The sequence below is a fragment of the Pollicipes pollicipes genome, unplaced genomic scaffold (assembly GCF_011947565.3).
Source record: "Pollicipes pollicipes isolate AB1234 unplaced genomic scaffold, Ppol_2.1 Scaffold_6686;HRSCAF=7923_pilon_pilon_pilon, whole genome shotgun sequence".
NCBI classification, from domain to species: domain Eukaryota; kingdom Metazoa; phylum Arthropoda; class Thecostraca; order Pollicipedomorpha; family Pollicipedidae; genus Pollicipes; species Pollicipes pollicipes.
The window spans coordinates 27586816-27603951 of record NW_023596921.1 but is presented as its reverse complement, the minus strand read 5'-3'; the positions used below and the strand labels follow the sequence as shown (position 1 = coordinate 27603951).

At 53.5% G+C, this 17136-nt stretch overlaps 1 protein-coding gene and 1 long non-coding RNA gene across 2 annotated transcripts in view; one reads left to right on the top strand and one right to left on the bottom strand.

The window, feature by feature from the left end:
* The window catches only part of inaE (inactivation no afterpotential E), a gene marked incomplete at its 3' end in the record, with an annotated part of 37595 nt that extends 23352 nt beyond the window's left edge, over positions 1–14243 (bottom strand). Inside the window, exon 1 of the mRNA XM_037231722.1 lies at positions 14130–14243. Within this exon, the coding sequence (XP_037087617.1) occupies positions 14130–14224 (95 nt within the window). The remainder of the gene's footprint in view (positions 1–14129) is intronic.
* A 920-nt stretch (positions 14244–15163) lies between these two features.
* Positions 15164–16823, top strand: LOC119107083 (uncharacterized). The gene is made up of 4 exons (XR_005095193.1): positions 15164–15287; positions 15604–15683; positions 16315–16362; positions 16788–16823. It is a non-coding gene; the product is annotated as an uncharacterized LOC119107083 (long non-coding RNA).
* Positions 16824–17136: the final 313 nt, after the last annotated feature.

Genomic DNA, 17136 nt, shown 5'->3' with positions numbered 1-17136 from the left:
GGGTACAAAGCCCTGTATGATTCCGGTTCAAGTATTATTGTCACACGAATTTCTGATGTGCAGAGGGTTTGAATCTCACCTGAAGTGCCGTATTTCGCTGACAACGAGGCGAAAGCTGTACCACGGGGATCTGCATCGCGGCCTAGCAAGACACGTCGAACATACCCCTGCGCCCTTTGGCTGATGGGCTGGAGCAGCATTAGCCCACCGCTCCGACCTCTTGGGCGGCGCAGTCAGCGCTTACGCAACAACCTATGCATTGTAAGGACTCTGGTCCTGATGTACTAGAGCAAACAATTCACACGGACGAGCTGTCTTTGAAAGGCGCTGTAAGAGGTGGCACGGGGCGCCGAAGCAAGGATGACAACGGCACTTCTGTCGCACAATACGAGGAGAACGCCGACTTAGGACTGTTGCAACCGGGGTGGTAGACAGACGGCATTCAACACCAACCGTGCTCCACCACTCTTGATGTACGTCGGGCCGAGACCGGGCTGGCACCGACGAATACTTCAGCTGGCAGCCCCGACAGCGAACACGCCGCCCCCGGCGCCGCGCCCAGCGCGGCCAGCCGAGTCTCAGCAGGGCGTCGTATTCATCCCCCCCTCCCCGTCGCCCGCTCTGTCTCTCATACCGCACAGTGACGTCACTCATCGTCGCGCAGCCAGCGACATGAGAGCCTAGTCATTCGGATGCGTTCGCAGAATGCCGCAGCATACTTGTCATCCGGACGGCGTCGGACGGCGTCGTGCGGCCATTTGCGTACTGAGCTGCTGAGGCCGGAAATCTTCGCGCGTCAAAATTATAGACCCGGTCTCTTTCGATTTCGATTATGTCAGGCTGCTGACGAGGCGCTCGTCAAAGGCATGGATGCCCGTTCACGCGTGTCAATGTAACGGCCCTGCGAGTGCATATTTTGTCACGCATATGCGATTACACACCGCGGGTGGAAAAGGACATAGAGGGGCCCAAAATTAATTTGACAGCAGATAACCACTGTATGAACATCGAACGAAACAACAAAACCGAACATCCGGCAGCAGCAAAGCCACGACGCTGCAAGCCATCCGCGGACAAAGCCGTGGGCCAGAACCGGCTCGGACACGGTCATCTTCAGCGGGGCACGCGATCATTTCCGGGGCACGTGCCGCGTGCGGTCGGGTCACACCACCGTGACCGGAGCGCTCGATACCGCACAGAGGCTGTACCGCGCAGAGGCTACAGATGCGGCTCGGAAACCATCATCACTTGCTGCACGTACCTCTTCTTGGCATGCCCCATTCGCACAGCGAAGATATTCCGGGACGAAAAGCTGCCGATTGGTTGGGTCGGGCCGGTCCAGTCAGCCCGACTACGTCCGAAGCCGATGTTAGCCGGAAGACAACGGCCACTAACGGCAGTGTGTGTAAAGCCTGGGCCAACTATTTTCTGTTTATTCTTATCAAGCTCCCATGCCATAGCCTGTTTGAAAGACTCTGTGAGAAACTGACTGAAGTTTCGGAAACACACTCCATCGTCACGAGCAGTTTATATTGCCAAATCGGCTTCCGGCCAAGTTTGGTCAAGACCAGCTCTAAGCCACAGGCTACGTCACCGGACGCCAGCTGCTTGCGACGTGAACGCTGCGGCTTCGGTCGCACGCAGCCGGACCGAGCCAGCCCGACTAGCTGACACATGCCTGAAACAGCAGCAAAGCGTGCTGGCCGGCACAGCGGCCGCGTGGTGCCGGGTCAGCAGGGCCGTCGGCACGAGGCGCCGCCTCCGGTCACCGACCGGTGCTGGGCGTGTAGGAGGTGGCGGCGAGCACTGAGCCAGCTCCAGCCGCTCCTCGGGCGGTCTTTCGGGGCGACCGCGTGGACTGCCAAGAACAAGAAGCAGGCCCACACACGGACGGACCGCGGCCGCGCTGACGGAGGACAAGCAGTCAGACGTGACAGGAGCCAAACGCATGACGAGAACACTGAACAGGCGCCTGCAGACGAGAGTTCGCGCCATCTGAGATGACAGACGAGACGTTCATCGGTGAGCCCGGCGGGCCGGCCGGTCGCGCTGGGCAGGGAGAGCCACCTGCGGCCGGGAAAGAGGCCACTCCGACTCCAGCAGGACGCGATCGAGCGGCATCAGCCAGCGCCAGATTGGACGCGGCTGGCTCCGGCGCCCAGCGGTTCGATTTTGGTGGCCAACGCGGCCGCCGGCGGCCTCATCTGCGAGCGGCGCGCCGAGCGAGGCGATCGACGAGGCGGCGATCAGGTGAGAGGTGGGCGCGGCGCCGGCGAGGAAGGCCGACTGGCACTCCACGGGACGGCCCCCACGACCGAGGACGGCTCCCGCACGGCAGGTCATGAAACGATATGCGTTGGATAGAATTGGTCAATCTGGTTGCCGGACTTGTTCTGATCGGTGATATTAGCCATAAATGTTTTTGAGGACCGTTTAGTTTCTCTTTGGCGTCAAGCTCCCTTTGTTCAATAAAGTAGCCTTGATGACCAGGCAATGGAAGAACAGCCAGTTATGAAACACCTTGGAAATAAATCGCCTATAACTACCGCTGCAGAGCAGCTTCCCGAAAGCGTCTACCTTCGCCGTGCCTAAAATTCGCGCTATAGAACGAAGCCTATACATACAGCGTGTCCCACACAAAGTGAGGTTCCAATAGCTGTCCTCAGACGTCTGGAAGACTGTGCAGTTATTCCCTCATTATCCTCTTTGCCCAGACTTCGGGAATTCCTCAGCCTTCCCCATAAGTAGATATCTGACCGTACTCAAGCCGGACTGTAGCCGTGCTTCGGATCCCGCCCGCACAATACAGGGCGCCGATGTGCGCATACCTTTAACCTTGGCCACATACTTTCAGCTACATACCTCGCCGTAAGCCCTCAAATCCGTTCTCACAGTTGCCGTCAACTCCGCTCGTGCAACTGCGCCTGCTCCGTAGTATGTAGCTGGCCGGGTCCGCTCTTGCGGCTGCGTAGGCTCCTTGGTCTGTATCTGGCCAGGTCAGCTCGTGCGGCTGTGCCGGCTCCATGGTCTGTATCTGGCCGGGCCCGCTCTTGTGGCTGTGCCGGCCCCGTGGTCTGTAGCTGGCCAGGCCCGTTCCTGCTGCTGTGCCGGCTCCATGGTCTGTAGCTGGCCAGGCCCGTTCCTGCCGCTGTGCCGGCTCCATGGTCTGTAGCTGGCCAGGCCCGTTCCTGCTGCTGTGCCGGCTCTGTGGTCTGTAGCTGGCCAGGCCCGCTTCTGCGGCTGCGTCAGCCCCGTGGTCTGTAGCTGGCCAGGCCCGCTTCCGCGGCTGCGTCAGCTCCATGGTCTGTAGCTGGCCAGGCCCGCTTCTGCGGCTGCGTCAGCTCCATGGTCTGTAGCTGGCCAGGCCCGCTTCTGCGGCTGCGTCAGCCCAGTGGTCTGTAGCTGGCCGAGTCCAGCCGCCGGAACGCCCCCGAACAGCGCCGCGCTGCAGCCACTCCGCGTTCCCTTCTAGGCCATTACCGTCCCCCGATGTTGGGGCGGGTACGCTCTGCCCACTGCCTCAGCGGACAAAGCCGGCACCGTGGAGCAGTCCGGCCCGACGAACAAAGCAACGGCGGCGGCGGCACACACACACAGATCCAAGTATCATCCTTGCCATACTTACTGGTGCCCATAAATCCACTGCAAACCGTTACGTCAGGTTTATTTTCGGAAAACGCCCAAAGTGGACTGTGTGTACAGTCCAGCTGGAAACGTAATCGCAAGGCGCCGGTTCGAGTCCCAGTAGCTTCAAGGAGATGTTTCGGGCAGCGACGCATACATGACTGAAAACGAAAACCATCCAGTCTTTCTCAGGACTCAATAACAATAGACGACGGTCAAAAATTACTTGGCGGAAACGTTGGTAATACTAACACACCTGACATGGAAGACAGTCCGTACAATTATTATATTCGTTCCCATTTCCTGTAAAAATTACGGGAGCACACTATAATGAAATGAGCAAATGTCTCTCGTCGAAAATTCACATCGATATGACAGGGGTATTCAGTAATGAGAATGGTATCAGCTGGAACCATCAAGTTCCTGTAAAGTCACAGCGGTGCCTACTTCCGCCCCACATACCGCTCGATGTTACAAGGGTGTCCGCGCTCTTTGTGACGAATACGGCGGAGGCGGCCGGCGGCCATCACGAGCGTTACTAAGCCTCCAGGATTTTCAACAAAGATGTTGTGAACCCACACCCTGATTCGCCGTTTTTCATGACGCGGACTGAAGGGGACGGTCGATGCAACCACCCTGGCGTGTTCAAAGTAAGACAGGTGAAACTCAGCGGAAATCACCGTTGATTTAGTCTCAATGAGATCTCACGATTGGTAACAACTTTTACGTGGCTAGGTCAAGGTTGAATTAATTATGCCAAGTCAACGATGAAGTTTTCCAGCAAAAATACATTCATCTTTACAACCTTACACATACGACAGTTTGCCTCGAAGCGACACAAAATCTTCCCAGGCATGTTTCTTGTTCAATTCTGAGTACAATGGTGTGTAGTTAAATTTGTTTTAACCATATCTTTAAGATGTACGGCCCCGTTTACAATGTCGGCCCGCCGCTCGCGTTCCGCGGCGTCGTCGGTTCACGCCCGCCGCTCGCGTTCCGCGGCGTCGTCGGTTCACACCCGCCGCTCGCGTTCCGCGGCGTCGTCGGTTCACGCCCGCCGCTCGCGTTCCGCGGCGTCGTTGGCTCACGCCCGCCGCTCGCGTTCCGCGGCGTCGTCGGTTCACGCCCGCCGCTCGCGTTCCGCGGCGTCGTCGGTTCACGCCCGCCGCTCGCGCGGGCCACAGATCGCCGTGCAGTGTTTCACAGAAACTGCCGCTGTTCCGAAACCAGAAATGCTATGGGCATGTTTTTGGCGTCAAACCACGCGCACTGGATGCCCCATAGGCTGCTGAAAATTGTGACGCGATTACGTAGCATGCCGGAGAGGTACTTCTTCCAAAAATCTTATGGGGTCGCATCGACCCCCTATTAAGACGAGGGCTAACGCGCGTTCGGGTGGGGGAGTCAAGGTGAGCTCCCGAAGGTTTTTTCCAGAATTATTTCCGTACGGTACGGCCTAGCCGCACCAAATTTGGCAAAGCTGTGGAGAACTGAATAGCAGATCTTGTGATACAGAAATAGATGAAATAGATGAAATAGAATAAGATGCGCCTTGTAAGGTCGCTGACCTATAGCAGGTCAAAGTCAGGTTATGGCTGTCAGCAAAGGGGATGCCTGCGTAATCGTTCAATGTGATGCAACAACGGAATGCTGGACAAATCCATGCATATCTGAGATATGTATGGCTTTGTGTTAGGCACTATACCAACTGGATTCAATTTACAACCGCTTCCACTGGCCTAAAGTCAGGTATGAAGGTCACACTAAGGTCAAAATCAACCATTTTTTTACTCTAGAGGTAGTTGTATGGGGTAGTTTCTGGTGCTCAACTAAAATTTAGTGATAACAGGAACCGCATTACACGTCCTTCAAAGACTTCTTCAAGGTCAGAATAGGTCACTGACCTCAAATGACCAAGGTCAACCGTTTGTTTTTTAGGGGCATATCGCCTAGCGTAAGCTTAGACGCGCGTATTCATATGGAGGTCAGCAGTCCTGCATGATTTTGGTCACCATGACCTACAAAAGGTCAAAAAAGGTCACTGACCTTAAATGGACACCAGTGCCCTTTTTCTTAGAACGTGTATCTAGGTTCTAAAACACTTTGTACACTAATTTGGAGTTTGACTTTGTTTGACCTTATTTAACCCGAAGGTCATGGTCTAGAAATGCTAAATTTTGACACAAGGGAGTTCACATACAGGCCAACACACCTCGCGAATTTGGTGTCTCCAGTTTTCTTAGTTTCTGAAATTTCAGTGGGATCAAACTGACCCCCACCCAAACGAAGGATATTCAACCTGGTCAACCGGACGCGTGTTAAAAAATTCCCCAGCCCAATATTTTGTTTTCAGGAACATATCGCCTGACGTAATCCCTATCGCTTATTCGAATGACAAAATAGGAGCAATCTTGTATTTTGTCACCTTGACTCTATGAAGGTCAAACAAGGTCACTTAAGTCATTAACTGCTCAGAACAGGTATCTAGCTTCACGGCGGTTACATGAGGTCTGGGGGCATTTTAGGTACCAATCTAAGATTTCGACCTTGTTTGACCTTACTTGACCCCAAGCTCCAGACTAATGGACCATAAATTTTGACACTACTGAGTTCACTTACAGGCCAATCTACCGTGCAAATTTGGTGTCTCTAGCTATCTTAGTTTCGAGATCTCAGGGAAGGTCAAATTGACCGTCACCCGAGCGAAGGGTATTCAAACGGCCACCCGGCCGCGTGTTAAAGCAGTCCTCATTCTGAGAATGCTCGACCTTGAATAGACCAGAAGACCCTGCAACATTATCGAGCAGGCATTAGCTGTTCTGATAAAACTCCACGTTTCAAATATGCTAAACCGTTTACGGCCATTTAGAATGTTCATGGCCAAGCGTCATCATACGTGCAGCTTGAAACGTCGAGGTTTGTCAACATAGCCAATGCTTGCTTGATGACTTCATTTACCTTATTAGTACCTCCTGGTATATGGAAGTTAGGCTTCTGTCAGAACGTGAACTCTCAACTCTAAACGCCTGATATCTTTTCGGAATCGCTATATGGATAGCGTACTTTTTCCACCGCAATTTTTCCTTATCAAATGACTATCGTTCACAGAATATCGCCACTTATCTATGCGATTGCCATTCAATATCACATGGGTGTTACTTCCAGAGGAAGAAAGAAGGGGCTCATTTATCATCACCAGTTCCACTTATGTGAACGGGTATGCACTTCCCGAAGCGAATTACGCTGGATAGCACAGTGGAGGTAATGTGATGTAAAAGACGTCTTTATTCAGTTAAATCGCCCACTTTATGTCGGTGAGCGCCTGTCAGTGAGGGTCACAAATCTGTCAGCTGCATGGTAAACTGAAGATTTCAAGACTTCCAATTTTTGTCAAAGGGGCGCCCATGTTCTGTTGTGCGTTACACTTTGTCACGGCTGCGCTATACTTTACATAAAGTGCTGCCTCCGTTGTATGGCACCGACCGGTTTATACCACACAGACGCCCGTTTACGAAGATGGGAGGAGATTTTCATTTTCTGTGAAGAAATGTGGTCAGCAAAACGGAAAAGCCATTGGAGAAAAAACAATTATCTAATTACACCGCACGAGGCACACTTCATAAGCATCACTGCAAGTAACAGGGGCTCCCTTTATGGTGAGGGTGCCTATGTTTCATCATAGCTTCCTCTCATGGCCACTGGTACGCCTACTACCAGCCTTAAAGAACGCCCATTTTTTTTCTTTTGAGAATTGTGTTCGACGTGCAGTGGTCGTAGCATAAAAAGCGCCAGCCAATTTTGATGGCTGGCGCTTTTTGTTGAGGAGTTGGAGGAAAGTTTCCCCTCCATCTTACTCTTTTATGTTCATAATTTTAAGAGAAGGTGGTGTGCATTGAGAGAATTGCGTGTACATGAAACGTAGTCAACAACGTTGAGTATAATGTAGATATATATATATATATATATATATATATATATATATATATATATATATATATATATGTATATATATATGTATATACACATAAATATATATACATATATATATATATGTATATATATATATATATATATATATGTATATACACATAAATATACATATATATATATATATATATACGATTTTCATCAACGCCTCACCCATACCAGTGCACACAGTTTTTCCAGAAGCAATACTCAACCCAACCCGTTACTCATTCAATGCAGGGTACCCTCGGCCTTCCATACAGGATACGCTTTCGGTCGAAGGGGTGCCATTTTTATGAAGAGGGCGCCACTCGATTAACGCGACGAGCTGTCTGCTTAACAGAGAAGAGACAGTCCTCACCTTTTTTGGGAAGGGATAACTGCCCTTTTTTTATCGCGAGTCCAGAACGATACAAGAGGGTGCCTTTCTTTGAAGCCGGAGAACCCAGTTTTGTCACACGCGTCGCTTCATACACAGGGTAGCTCTTCTACCAACAGGAAGTATTATACACAGAGGCAGTGCCATCGACGGGGCTCCAAGTTCTCATCGATATTTCTCCTGATCTTCGTCGCGACGCCAGCCCCGATCACGTTCGCGAGGTGAGTATAATATCAAAGCCGACGGTACGATTTATTTCATGCATTTTCGCATTATAACCACAGGCACGCATATTTATGAACTGGGGTACCTATTTTTCGTCAGCAGTTGTACTCAAGGCTACCGGACCGCCATTCTAACGAGGCCGACACCATTGCGCCCCCCCCCCCCCCCCCAACATATTCACGATATAGCAAGGGCGCCACAGTCGTGAAGTGGGTGCCCTATACCTGCATTGTGTCACGCTGATGTCACGCACCTATACCTGCATTGTGTCACGCTGATGTCACGCACCTATACCTGCATTGTGTCACGCTGATGTCACGCACCTATACCTGCATTGTGTCACGCTGATGTCACGCACCTATACCTGCATTGTGTCACGCTGATGTTTTCAGATTGGAAAAGCACCCCTTTGGTGACGGAGCGCCTGTTTTCCATTACGACATTCCCAGTGCGTTTCAATGCGCCTTTCTTTTCGTCGTGATCGGAGCGGGAAGAAGGGGTGCTGCATGCTACATATGCGGCCTGTCGCCCATCGAGAAACGAACAATCTTCCTAAAAAAAGCATCACGTGTTTGGAGATACATGGCCTTTGAAGCGTCGGTTTGAACCGCCCACCATTGGCAAGACCATCAAGTAGACACCAACAATTACGATCTGCATACGTATCCTTCAAAGCCTTTCCATAGCTTCATACACAACCCTAGCCTTGATGCCAGTCAGATTAGCGAACTGTGTGCTGTTCGAAAGCCGACGATGTGATGCGGACAGAAGTGCCTCATCAAAGCGTGTCGCTCCGCCGGCCGCATTCGGCCCCGCACGGGTTCGGTCGGGCTCGCCTACAGTTCGGTGGGGCTCGGCTACGGTTTGGTGGGGCTCGCCTACAGTTCAGTGGGGCTCGCCTTCAGTCCAGTGGGGCTCGCCTACGGTTCGGTGGGGATCGGCTACGGTTCGGTGGGGCTCGCCTACAGTTCGGTGGGGCTCGCCTACGGTTTGGTGGGGCTCGGTGGGGCTCGCCTACAGTTCGGTGTGGCTCGCCTACGGTTCGGTAGGGCTCGTTTACAGTTCGGTGGGGCTCGCCTACGGTTCGGTGGGGCTCGCCTACGGTTCGGTCGGGCTCGCCTACACTTCGTTGGGGCTCGCCTACAGTTCTGCCGACACTCAATGGACGCCGTATCGAGCGGCGGCGCCTCTGAAAGATAATTTACCACTAGAGGCGCCGGCCAGCTGAATAATGAGGGCGTCCAGTCGTCCGTCTCCAGAGCTGCCTCCTCAGGCCGGAAGGGCGGCAGGAAGCTCGTCACAGGGTAACGGGGCCTGTCCGCCCCGCCCGACCCTTGCCGATGATCCGGCCCGCAGCAGTGCTCCCCTTTGCACTCTGGCGTAGCGAAGAAAGAACAGAACAAATGCCTTCCTTCTCCCGTATAGCAAATAACGCATGGCGTGGTGTTCATCAGCGATGCATTCACTTGATCTCCGGCAAGACACCCAGCTGGCCCTCCTCGGCCGCGAGCTTGGCATTCGTCTGTGCCTCGTGACACGCAGGCACCTCATCGTGGTCCGCTCCCACTCGACAGAAGGAGTAAGTAGATATTTCTGCGCAGCCCAAGAGAGCAGCGATTCATGGTACACCTGTGCGCTGCGTGTGACTCGAACTGAGCAGCGTGGGACATGTCGGCTGTGCTTTTTAGGCCCGGCGGAATGTCGAATCAACATATTCCTCCATACTATCAGAGCAGGCAGTCGGGACCTTCAGCTCACCTTCTGTGACTGAACCAGAACACCCCTCCATACAATGACAGTCAAATCCTTCCAGTGGAGACCGCTTCAACCTACAGTGACCAAGAGGTCCTGCTCCGCCGCAGCGCGGCCGGCGCCGGGAGGGGTGTGCGCGGGCGGCGCGCCGTCGGCGCTCCCCTCCGGCCGGCCGGAGTGATGGTCGGCCCGTCGGATGCCACTCCATCTTCGTCGGGCGCCGATGAGGGCTGCCCGTTGGCCGGTTAGTCGGCGAGGTTTGCGGCAGAGGCTGTGCGCCTTCGGGGGGACGGAGCCTGGGCGCCTGCACAACATAACACCGCCCTTCACGACAGAAACGCGCAAACGCCCTCGCTTTGACGGCTTTCTGAGGACGCAGGGTAGGCGCTCCACAGGCCGGTGCCTTTCCATCCATCAGCCAGAACATCAGCCCTGACAACATGGCCCTCCGCTCGTAGTGCAAATGCCAGTGATCGGCCTCCACAAAAGCCGCAGGGTCAGCATCGGCCCGTCTATGCCTAGACGCCGTCCATCTCTCGCCATCTGTTCAGTCCTATCACTTCAGCCAGCCTCAGCCAGCCTTGGATAAGTCACGGCTCGGCAGCCGCCGGCGCGGCAGCTCGCACTCAGCTCCCCCGCTATAGCGCCGTGTTCGGAAGCAGTGGGGCAGTGACGGTAGCGGTACGGATGGCCACCGTGTGCTGCGCAGGAATGGGGCGCATGGTCACATGGCGTGATCACACGACACACCACAGCTATCGCGCATCCGCGTCAAGGCTCCGTTCATAAACTAGCGTAAACAATGGCAGATTGAAAACCTGCGCAGAGCACAGGGCTTGCGAGAGTTTCCTACAGCTGATATTCTCTCATCTCTATCAGTTTACGAGTAAGATCAAATAAGATCGAGTAAGATCGAGTAAGATCGAAGGCCGAGTGACTCGCTCGAATTATGAGTAAAATGTCACGTCTGAGTCTCCCGGCCCAGCCCGGTCCAACGGTGACGCTTTCTGGAAAACAATATCTTAGCGACTTTAAATCGCAGGTCCGTGCAGTTTCAACACCAAGAAACGCCTTTTCACTTTATCATGCACAGCTTACTGTGCATTTGCATGCACGTTGCCTGATCAGGCGGAGTTGTCCAACAACATTGCAATATCACAATGGCTTTACCTCTCAGGAAAACGAGAAATTTCCAGACAAGAGGAAGAGCCGGAGAGCAAAGGAAGAAACCGGGTCCAGGTCTAAGCCACCGGGCGTTCTGACTCGGCGTTAACCGACCGTGACGAAAGAGAAGACGGACAGTCATCTCAGCCAATATGTGGGCTGACGCGTGCAGACCGCAGACACTATCGCGTGCAAACCACGGACCAGCCGGAGTTATCTCAGCCAATATGTGCGCCGACGCGTGCAGACCGCAGACACTATCGCGTGCAAACCACGGACCAGCCGGTTTTGAGGGATTTTTAGGGATTTTTTTGGGCAATTTTCGAGATTTACGTCCGATCTCAGCAATCAGAGCAGCTGAAGGTCCGGAGTCGTCTGCGCTGTGTGGGCGAATGGACCGGCCGCAACTCACTACCAGGGTCGCGCTCCCCATGGGCAGAGAGAGTCGCTAACTGTGATGTCGCAAGTGCCTACATCATACAGAAACGACTATTCTCCAAGCCGAAGGAACTGCTGTGACGTATTTGCCTACGACGTTATAGGTTTCAAGCATGGACGGCGTTTGGTTGAGGGGAGCGCAGCCCAGGTGTCAAAATTGTCTAAAGAGCGCGGAGGTGTGCCAACAACTGATCGGGAAGTGGCCCTTCTTCGACATGGGTGTAGCCCCGACTCTGAGATTGAGGGATAAATCAGGATTGGGGGAGGGGGGAAGGGGGCAAACTGGAATCTGGAGGATGCAGCCTAACCTGAAACTGACATTTGGAAAGAGTAAACGTAAAAAACATGGATCCTACGGACACAATGGGAGGGGAAAAATGTATTTCGGAAAAATAGAAAGGGGTCAAAATACCCGATCTAGCCCCCCCCCCCCCCCCCCCCCAGTGCTCACATTACAGCCATATTCTTCGAAACCCATATCAGACACAAGACACTATGACCCAAGCCGAAAACTGCGGCCAACGCCCATCCAAAATATCCTCGCAGTTATAATGTTTCGGTCGCAGCTGTCCGAAAGTTACCGTGAAAGGTACCATGTGGTGCACAGATCAAAACCCATTCACATGAGTTGCTTCAGGAGTAGCTACATAACTTCGGACATGTCTTACGAACATGCGAAAACACGTATGAACATGTGTTGCGAAGCCAGCCCGGCAAACCCCTCCCCCCCCCCCCCCCCCCATCCGCGAGAGCAGGTGGCCGCGGGCGCGGCTGCACGCTCTACAGTGCAGGGGACGTCGAGGCTGTCCCTCTCCGTGGCCCGCGAGCGAGGCAGGCCGACCGGGGACGGCCTGCACGAGATGGGGAGTTTCGAGGATTGGCGATAGGACGGGGCCGAGCGCACCGGCGGCCGCTGCTGGGTATAACCAAATGCCGGTATCCAACACTCACTCAGTCCTTTCTTGTTTGGCATCAAGGCAGTCCGGTCATGCCACTGCCACTGTCGACTGTCGACCAGCACGGTCAAGAACAAAGCACAGAGCGATTCGGCGATCGCGGTGTGGCGCAGACGGGCACAAAGATACAGCTTCAAACACTTCATTCGCCCGCTACCCGCGCCCCATCTCCCCAGCCATTATGGCTACTGACGCCATCGTATCGGGGGAAGAACGGCGGCCGGCGCCGCAGAAGGGCCCGCCATGCTTGAGGCCAGTGATTAGGTGGGGTACGCTGCGCCGACTTTATTGCCCCGGAAAGTTTAATCAAACCGAGTTGTTGACTCAGCTTGCTCTATGCCAAATCCCTCACGCGCTTTAGGAGCGTGCCTTTTCAGGAGCCCAGCGCCAAAGCAAATAACGCTAGTAGTAGACAAGATAGCGTCAGCCGATACCGCAGGATACGCGGGCTACACGGCCGCTATCTGGACTACGTCTGCGCTGCCAATATACCTACGCGCGGCATCCAGTTACGTGGAACGTGTTTATCTGTCACTCCCCAGCCACGTCACTTACTTGCATTGGCGTAAGAGGCTTCCCTGTACTTCTGCGCCTTCGTCACACCCTAAACACGTGTCCGGTCCTACCTGACGCTGTTGCTAAAAGATCTCACAGCGACCGCCTCGTGTCCACAGGTCAACACCACCCGCTTCGCACGTTTCCACGCGGCGCACGCCCAGCCCCAGCCCGCATACGTCAAAGGACGCCCGAGGCTTCAGCGCCACGCCGAGTCAGCGGAAGAGTCGGGCGGCCGCTCACTGCGAACACGCCGCTGTGAGGTCTACGCGTCCGTCACCGGCAGCTGACAGTGCACGGCGCGCGAACCAGCCGCACAGGTGTAGTGTAAACAGAGCGGGCGGCGCCCGGCTGTGGTGGCGGCCACGGCCACCGGACACAACGCATCACCGGCGCCGTGAAACAGCCCAGCCGCGTCTCCGCCGTGATTGCAGGGGGCGTCGCCGTCGGCGCGGCAGCGGGAGGCGCGGTTAGCACCTCGTCCATGTAGGAACACCGGCCATGAGGAGCGATATCTTGGCACGCAGTCTGACGACCATGTAAATTTAGTACAAAGGGACCTGGACTTTGCGTCGGAACAGCGCACATGTATACAGCGACCGAAGTCGATTGGGCGCTGAAACAGAGTGCCGACACCCGCTGGCTGGGCGGCCAATCGACGGTGCGGCGAGGCGTGACGCGATAGGGGACGTGACGTGAGGAGGGCAATGGAGCCGAGCCTACCGCTGGACACGCTTCAACCGAAAAGTCAGCACAAACATCACGAGTATCTAATCAGTACTTAAAAAGCATTGACTGGCTTACGTCACGCGGGATACCGGCCCATGGCGTTACAAACATCTGTTGGGACAAGGCTTGGTAGAGGAGCCTGAAGAAGTGCAGCCAAATCGCTTGGCGAGATCAGCAAGCCAGCGCGCCTTATGCTGCGTCGGCTCAAATCACTCCTGCAATTATGTCCGCACTACGGGGCTCAGCAGCCTCACCATAGCGTTCCACGCCCCGCCGGCCCTCGGGGCAAACCAGCTGAGCCAGGCGCCGGCCGGAGGGCGCCGCGCCGCCACTGCACTCACCAGATGGCATGCAGGATGAAGAAGAAGGCGCCGGGCACCACCAAGTCATCGCTGCCGATGCCCCACCGGCGGCGGAACGCCACCAGGCCCGGCATCGGGCCACCCCAGTCGCCGGCGCGCCACTGGCCGGCCGGCTGGCCGCTCCCGGGCCGACGGCGCCGGCGATCGATGCGCGCCTCACTCCGCTGCGACATCTGGTGCCGGCAGGCGACACATGTAGTTCGCTCAGCCACCCGCTAGGTGACTGGCGCAGGCTGTGCGGCGCGGCGCGGTGCGATGGGGGCAGTGCGCTGGCGGATTCCGACAAAATGAGTATGAAATAAATTTGAGGGAATAGATGCTGGGCGTGCTTGTTTCTGAGCACAACATAGAAAAGCTAGATATCATTCATTAGTTGCTAACTGCCCGTACGAACGTCCATCCGTCGCTCGCACACCCACCAAATGGTCGCTTTTTACATCTCAAGGAAAGAGAAGAGTTCCTGTAAAAACCAGCGTATCTGACAACGTGCCAATTTTACCAAACCTATAATTGCTCGGCATCAGCAGTGGATTCAAAGTAGGTGTTGGGGACCGGGTTCAAATTCAGAACAGGTATCATCTGGGGTATGCCTGTATGATGCTTCTTCTGCAAAACAGTGATAGCACGTTATAAAATGCTCGACTGGTTGCCAGGGTCAACACAAGTTTCAGTAAAAAAGGCAAATCATCGTGCGTTCGCGACCCGCAGGTATACCACAAACAATAACACAGAGTGGCTACTTGTGTAATGCAAGGCGATGAAACAATAATAGCCAACAACCGGTGTTGGTAATGAGGAACACTTGTATTGGACTCATATAACCATATTTTTACTTCAAAAATGTTCAAATTATGTGTATCTTTGCTTTTGTATATAACTCATTACTTGGCATGAAAGCCTTTTTGAAAATGATGTAGGATTGAAGACGCCGCTAGGGGTACCACAATAATTGTCAGCTTGAACAGCTCCCTGTCAGTTTAACAGGATCGGACGTTTGTGGGGGAGGGACGGAGCAGTGGGAGGTGGCGGTGGTCGGGGCAATTGGTAGAGTGCCGACAGAGCTTCCCATATTTTCCATAGCTTTCCAGCATTGAAGTGGCAAGTCTCTGTAAAGCGATGGCGCAAGCCAAAGTTTCGGTGAGGGCAGGGAAATCTGGGGGCTGATTGCCGAACAATGGCGAGACTGTGATAAACTCTGCGCAGCAGAACTCCACGGGGACGTTTTGCCATATCAGCTGTTCTTTGCATAATACAAACTTTTAGGTGCAAGATAGTGTTGTATTTATAGATCCTTGTAGTGTTGAAAACATAAATGCTTGTTTGTCCCACTTCCCTTTGTGGTCCTCATAGCAATGAAGTTTGCTGGCATGTGGAATGCACAAAAGTGTCCCATGGGTTCATTCATTTTCTTTAGTGCTACGCTTTAATATATCCACATTATGCCCACTTCCAGATGGATTGCATTTTGCTCAGTTAGGGTCTTAAGTGCATCACCTGCTGGCACAATGTTCTGGTACTCAGCAATTGTCTACAGTAAGTATATAAAATGCATTTTCATAACATGTGATTGTAGCCATGTCTATAACCAGTGCATTTTATTAAAAGTTGAAGGCAATTATGTATGCCTGAGGTGTGTGAGGGTACATAAAACTCAGGTCAAGGACTGTACATTTTACTAAAGCACAATGATATATTATATATATGTTATCCATCAATCAGGAATGTTTACTGATACCATTACATGGAGGTACAACAGATCCCCTGAAATGTTTCAAAGTGAATGACATATAAGATGTAATGAACATTTGTGAACAATTTCAAAGCATATCAGTCCAGCTGTGTGTTGTATTTTAAGCAGCACCTGTGCAAATGAAAAACAGTGGAACTGTTAAACATTTCAAGTGGAAAACATTATTCATAACTATCTTATACATTTCAAATTGCTGTGTTCAACAGAAATATGTGTACATCATTGCAGTTTTGTATCTGTACTGCTAAGTATATTGGTTTAATGGGAGATAATTTTGGTATAGTCTCAGTGCATGAATCTGTTGGGATAAGCACAAGAAAGAACAGTGCTCAGTGTAGGAAATGTACTCATAGTTTAATTACAACAGCAGTTTTGTGAACTTCTGTCATCATGTATCCTAATAATTCATTGCAGGTGTGATTCACTGGGCCTCTGCTGGAGCTCTTGTCTGTACAGGGAATGGTAAGCAGTGAATGTATTGGAACTTGTGTGACTGTTCCATTGCACTGGTATCCTTTACAGTTGTGTGAAAGCAAAGGACATTTGTATTCTAATTACCCTGTGGGCACACCACAACCACCAAAACCCTTCATGCCAACCAAGATCATCCTGATCTTCCCCAATGAACACAACTGTTTATTGTTTCCTGGCCTTCAGCTGGATGGTGTTTAGATGTATGGTGATAACAATGTAGATGAAGTTATACTGATGGACATGCACTCAGTATAATATGTATCAGTATAATGCAGTCAGCATGTGATACCCTGCAAAAGTGAGCAGGATTTGACCTTTGACTAGCCTCAGCTGCCTGCCAAGTGCGACCCGACCGGCGAGCGCCGTCGCATCGCCGTCACATGACGTTCGACCTCTCCGCGCGCGCGAACCAGAATTCCAGTGCGACGACGGCGGCCAGTGCGTGGGGCGGCGGCGCGTGTGCGACGGCACGGCCGACTGCGCCGACGGCAGCGACGAGGCGTGCGCCGCCGGCGCGGCCGTCTGCCAGCCCGGCCAGGCGGCCTGTCACGACCGGCGCGTTTGCGTCCACGTCGATTGGCTGTGCGACGGCGTCCCTGACTGCCCCGACGGCTCCGACGAGGCCGCCTGTGCCATCCACCACCACAGGTAAGCTGGCCGCCAGCACGGGGCGGCCGGGGGGGGGGGGGGGGGGGGGCTGCGGTGGGGATCCCGCGCGGCCACTGGGGAGCCGGTATCAGACACTGGCTCACTCTGTCACTG